At 50.6% G+C, this 6,000-nt stretch overlaps 1 protein-coding gene across 1 annotated transcript in view; it reads left to right on the forward strand.

Annotated features, from left to right (window-relative positions):
- Positions 1-6,000, forward strand: part of CRMP1 (collapsin response mediator protein 1) — a 68,356-nt gene that overhangs the window by 26,943 nt on the left and 35,413 nt on the right. The window contains exon 3 of the mRNA XM_011935449.1: positions 1,748-1,932. Within this exon, the coding sequence (XP_011790839.1) occupies positions 1,748-1,932 (185 nt within the window). The remainder of the gene's footprint in view (positions 1-1,747; positions 1,933-6,000) is intronic.

The raw sequence follows: 6,000 nt of genomic DNA on the forward strand, positions 1-6,000 counted from the left end.
GAGGACCCCTTGAGCCCAGGAGTTCAAGATCAGCCTGGGCAACAAAGGGAGATCCCATCTCTACAAAAAATTAAAAAACAAAATTAGCTGGGCATGGTGGTACATGCCCGTAGTTCCAGCTACTTGGGAGGTTGAGGCGGGAGGATCACTTTGAGCCCAGCAAGTGAGGCTGCAGTGAGCCATGACGTGCACTACTCTACTCCAGCCTGACTGACAGAGACCCTGTCTCAAAAATAAATAAAAGAACCTCTCATTAGAGTACTTGTTGGCCCCCACAGCATGGTGACTCGGTCACAGGCTTGGATCAGACTGAGCCTTGATTCTGTTGACACTCATGCGTAGGTCCGTGCCCGTGTATAGACACACCACGTGCATGTCTACAGCCAGTGGCTCTTCCGACTGGACTGCGCCCAGGTCTTTGCCTGGGTTGGCATTTAGGGTGCTACCCTGTCCTCTGTTAGAGCTGGTTGTGAGCATTCAATGAGAGAAGCCATGATGCGCTTAGAAGACGCTGTTCTCCAGTTGCTGTTCCTTTTAAGGGCCAGGTGTCTTCCCGACCCCTTTCCCTTCAGCTGTTGGCAAGCCCACACGTTTGGAGAGGACAACAGAGGGACTGGGGAAGACAGGATTTCCCTAAGTCAAGTTGGACATTCTGGGGATATTATAAGCAGTGGCAGTGGACATTCTGGGGGTAAGGGATTGGTTATAAGCAGTGGCGGTAGACATTTTGGAGGTAAGGGATTGGTTATTAAAAGCAGCGGCGGTGGTGATCCTGGTGGAGGTGGACATGTGTGGTAACATTTTCTGGGTGTCCACCTTGTCCCTGGCACTGTGCAGTCCTAGGTTTATTTCCTGGGTTAAGAGGACAGTGTGTGGCACCCACGTCTTCGGGGGAGGCCCAGCTGGGATCTGCTTGCTGGCCCAGCTTCTTCCCGGAGCCCAGGAGGGCAGGAGCTGCTGTCTTGGCTGCCTGGCTGTGGATTCTGTCTAGAACTGCACTTTTGGTCACTGAAGCAGCATCTTCCTGTGTCTTTACTACTGGTGTTTCATGTGACTTAGAAAATTAATATACTGCCCAATCTCAAGAGTTCACAACAATTGGATTTTTTTTTTTTTAAGTAAAAATCACCCACAGATCTCATGGTCTGAGCCAGACCTTGACCTTGGACGCTGCTGGGTCCTTTTCCTGGTTCTGGCTGAGCCTCTTCCCCCAGCGCCTTGATGGACCTCCTGACTCTGGTGCCAGCAAATAAAAACCAGAAGCCACCATCATCAATAAGTCACCCACAGAGATCCCCGGGGGCTTGGTTTCTCTTTTCATAGGCTCTTTTTCCTCCTTCGCCATTTGGAATTTGCCCTCCTTCTGGAGGAAGTTTTCCGGCACCTGTTACATCAGAATAGACGTGACAGTCAGTGTGTGCATCATGCTAGTCTCACTTCTGTTGGATTGAGCTCTGCCACCCCCTCCAGCCCTCTCAGATAACAAGGCTGGATGAAAGGGCACCTCCTCGTGCCCCCTGGCCCTCTCTGCTATACTGGACTCTAACAGTCTGCCCACCTGCCTTACCTCCTGTTAGACTGTGAGCCCCTTGAGGGCATGCGCCCTGCCTGAGTTATCTCTGTCTACCTAGGGCCTTGTGAAGGGCCTAGCTCGGAAATGTTTATTTAACAGAACTGAAGCTGTGGGTTGACTGCCCATTCTACTTTTCCGTTAAGAACCAAGGCTGTCTCTGTTGTTTGCCTCCAGACAAATAGGAGAGAACTTAATCGTTCCTGGTGGAGTGAAGACCATTGAAGCCAACGGGCGGATGGTTATTCCCGGAGGTATCGATGTCAACACGTACCTGCAGAAGCCCTCCCAGGGGATGACTGCCGCTGATGACTTCTTCCAAGGGACCAGGGCGGCCCTGGTGGGCGGGACCACGATGATCAGTGAGTGACGCTGGCCCCTGCCTTAGGAACGTAGACTGTGAGGTCCCCTCCTCATCACCAGCATCACAAGTGCTCAGTGTGTTCGAGGCCATCTGCCCAGGGTGCCATTGGATTTCATTCTCACCGCAGCCCTAGGACACAGGTCACCGTTTTACAGAGCACACCATGTGTGCCACCGGGGCTACCCAAGATGGCTCAATAAACAACATGGTTTTATAGGCACCAATTTTAAAAAATTATTTTTAAAATATTGAAATACCATCTCTTTGGCATAATTGCTTAGCATGAGGCTGAAGTCACATTTAGATTTTTAGAAACAAAGTTTGTTTAAAGAAAAGCATTAAGTGAAGAAGACATGGATTATAGGGAGATAAAGCAAAAAAAAAAAAAAAACCCTTCAACATGATGTGAAGATGGCTGTGGTTTCAGAACCAGTGACATAGGTATTATTGTGACAGATGGGAGAATAGAGGTCAGAGAGGTGAGGCAACTTGCCCAAGGAGACATAGCTGGGAAGTGGTTGTATTAGTCAGTATTGCTGCAGTAATACTGTGATAAGACCGCGTAACAAACACCCCCCAAATCTCAAGCAACACTTGTTTTTCTCATTTGAGGGTGTGTAGGAGTGGGCATGGGGCTGGAGTGGCTGTGCTCAGCTGCGGGTTGGACTCGGGCACCATGGGTCTCCCACTCTGGACCCAGCGACTCCCCAGCCACTCTGTTCTCCTGGTGAATGGCAGAATGCCGGGGGTTCTGGCCGAAACTTGCCTCCTCTCACTGCCTCATCTCTTCACTTCCATGCTGCAGCTTCCACTCACATTCTGTTGGCCAAGGTCAGTCACGTGGCCGAGCCCAAAGTTGACAGGAGCACACTGTGCCACAGAGAGCCCTGGTGAGGTTGGGGAGGGAAGGAAATACTGTGGGCAGTGAGACCAGTCCGCAACAGTGCTCGGTCTGGGAAACTGGATTCCTCCTCCATCGCCCTGTGCAGCCTGATTGCTGTTTCTTGTGTTGATTTTGAAGAGCTGCTTTTGCTTGAATTCATTTTAATAAGCAATTTTAATTAAATAGGCCACAGTTTATTGTAAATGTTCTTTCAACTGTTAGGCTCTTCAGTTCCAGGCTACTTGTCTCTAAGCTGGCCCCAACCCTGCCCATCTCTCCCACTTCTTCACAAAGGAGTCCCTTTGGAAGCGTGGTCTGTGGGCTGAAACCCACTGCTATGGGCAGAGTTTGCCAAGTCCCTGAGCCAGGAGGGTGGGGCTCGACTTCTGAGGCAAGCACTGTCCTGATCCCTCTTCCAAAGGGCAGCCTGTGGATCTGCTGGATGGGAAATGGGAGGAGGATCTCGACTTGGACTTGGATCCCAGCGGCCAGGGTTGGAACCTGAGCACTGGCACTCAGCAGGCAGCTGCACGACTGTGGCCGGCACTCAGCCTCTCTGAGCCTCAGCCTCCTTATCTGTAATGTGGGCTTTATGGTGGGAAGCACCTAGGGTGGTTTGGAGATGTACATGAGATTCCTTCATGTGGTGCATGGGACATGAGAGTTCTGAGAGATGGGCATGGAAGTTCTGGGCTCAGGGGGACTGCATAGGGCAGGGGAAAGAGTCCTGGATGAGGAGCCAGGGTTCCTGGGACGTCCCCTGCTTTTCTCCGTCACCAGCTGTGAGATCCTAGGGAGCCCAGCCCTGTAAACCTTATCCTCCACCTGGGAAGGGCAGTTTCCAAAGTGTGTTTCATGGAACACCAAGAGCCTATGAAAGCACATGAGGACCACAGTCCGGGGCTCTGAAAGGGTCCCCGCCCTTCCCCATCTTCATTCAACGAATGTTAATTAAGAGTCCACACCAGGCACTGTATCAGGTGAACAAAAGCAGGAAGGATGCTCGTCGTCAAGGGCCTGTCATCTCTCTGGGAGTCACTAATTATCCACATGTATGACTAGAAACTGTGACTCCTGCTGCAAAAGAAGGGTGCACAGTGCTTTGAACTGAGGGGCAGGGTCTCCGGGAAGTGTTCTCTGAAGAAGCAACATTCGTACAGGGTTCTGAAGGATGAGTTGGAATTAACCAGGGGAAGGGGGCAGAGAAGAGCAGAGCCCCAGGAGGCCGGAATAGTATATGCAAAGGCCCTGAGGGGAGAACACACCTCCCATTCCAGAGACTGCAGGGAGGCCTGCGGGGCAGGGGTGTGGAGATTGAGGGATGACATCCTGTGAGGCAAGGCTGCAAGGAGAGGACAACCCTGAGCCTCGATGACCTGATGAGGCTGTGGCTCTTTCTCATATGGGTGATGGGCAACGTTGAGGTATTTTAAGCAGGGAGAGATGTGAATTGTTCTGGGTTTTGGAGAGACCGCAGTAGAGTGGCCGGGATGGGATGTGGCAGGACCAGCTGGGAGGCGATGGCATAATACAGCTGAGAGATGAGGGCGGCGTGGCTGTGGACTGGGCAGAAGTGGACAGCTTCTGGGATATGAAGGCCAGTCAACAGCCCTCGGTGCTGGGTCAGACGTGGGGGCATGCGAGGGAAAGGAAGTGCCACGGGTGACCTGGGCCTCTGACTGTGGAACCGTTACTTGGTGATGTCCACCACAGCTGGGGTGGGGATGGGGACAGTACTGCATGAGGTTTTGGACATTCTGGTTTGGGGGAGCTTTTGAGTCATCTCGGTGGAGAAGCCAAGAACACAACCGGGTTCAGAGTTCTGTAGCTCAGAGCAAGTGGTGTGTTTCAGTGAGCTGGTGCAAAGGAAAGGGATCCAGTTAGTGAGCATAGTGAACAGTAGGGGATGCAGTCCTCAGGATGATTGAGAAGCGGCAGCCAAAGAAGTAGGACAAAGGAAACAAAAAGCCAGAACGTGGCATTGCCATAGAAGCCGGAGAGGAGCGAGTTTAAGGAAGGAGGGAGGGAACTTCTGTGCCCCGAGAGGCCAAGAAACTGAGGACTGCATGTTCCCGTTAGACCTAGAGATGTGAGGGTCATATTAGCAAAGGCTGATGCTTTAGGTGGATGGAGGTGTGAGTGGGAGGAGGAGAGGTGAGACTTCTTTTTTTGACATCTGCCTGTGAAGGGTGGGGGTGTGAAGAAACAGGGCAGTAAGCTTCAGAGTATACGAAGTCAAGGGAGGTTTAAAAGACTGGAGGCTCCCCTTTCTCATCTACTTTACATTTAAGATTTTATTTGAAAAAAGGATGATGAAGTGAACTTGTTTGGTCTCGGAGGTCCTTTTCATCTTGGCATTCTATGCCAAAGGAGGCAGCTTGGAGCAGTGGGTAAGAGTTCAGACTATCTGACAAGTCTTGGATAACCTTCCTTCTTCTGCTTACTAGTTGTACGCTCTTGGACAATTGCTTTACCCTCTTTGAGCCTCAAGTTTTTCATCTGCAAAATGGGGATATTTTCACTTTACAGGACAGTTGTGAGGATTGAATGAACGAGCTTATGTAAAGCTTTTGTGGCATTATCTGACAAATAGTGAGCGATGGTGATGATGATGACAATGGTGGCGATGATGGTGGTAATGAAGACTGAAGATGATGGTGATGATGTCATTGCTAATGGTTATGGTTAATGATAGTGACAGTGATGGCAATATGACAATGATGGTGGGAGTGATTATGAAAAGGTTGGTGATGATGGTGGTGATGATAATGGTGGTGATGGTGATGGGGTGATAAGTGGGATGATGATGGTGATAGGATGGTGGTGATGAAGATGGTGATGGTGATGATGATGATGATGGGGTGATAATGATGATGGTGATGATGGTGGTGATGGTGATGATGGTGGTGATGGTGGTGATGATGGTGGTGGTGGTGATAATGTTAGTGATGATGATGGTGGTGGTGGTGTGGTGATGGGATGGTGATGATGGTGGTGGAGTGATAATGATAGTGGTGATGACAGTGGATGGTGGTGATGATAGTGGATGGGGGTGGTGGCGATGATGGTGGTGATGATGATGGTGATAGTGGTGGAGGTGATGATAGTGATGAGTGATAATGATGGTGATGATAGTGGTGGTCATGGTGATGATGGTGATAATGATGGTGATGGTGGTGGTGG

The sequence above is a fragment of the Colobus angolensis genome, unplaced genomic scaffold (genome assembly GCF_000951035.1).
Source record: "Colobus angolensis palliatus isolate OR3802 unplaced genomic scaffold, Cang.pa_1.0 Scaffold143, whole genome shotgun sequence".
Lineage (NCBI taxonomy): Eukaryota > Metazoa > Chordata > Mammalia > Primates > Cercopithecidae > Colobus > Colobus angolensis.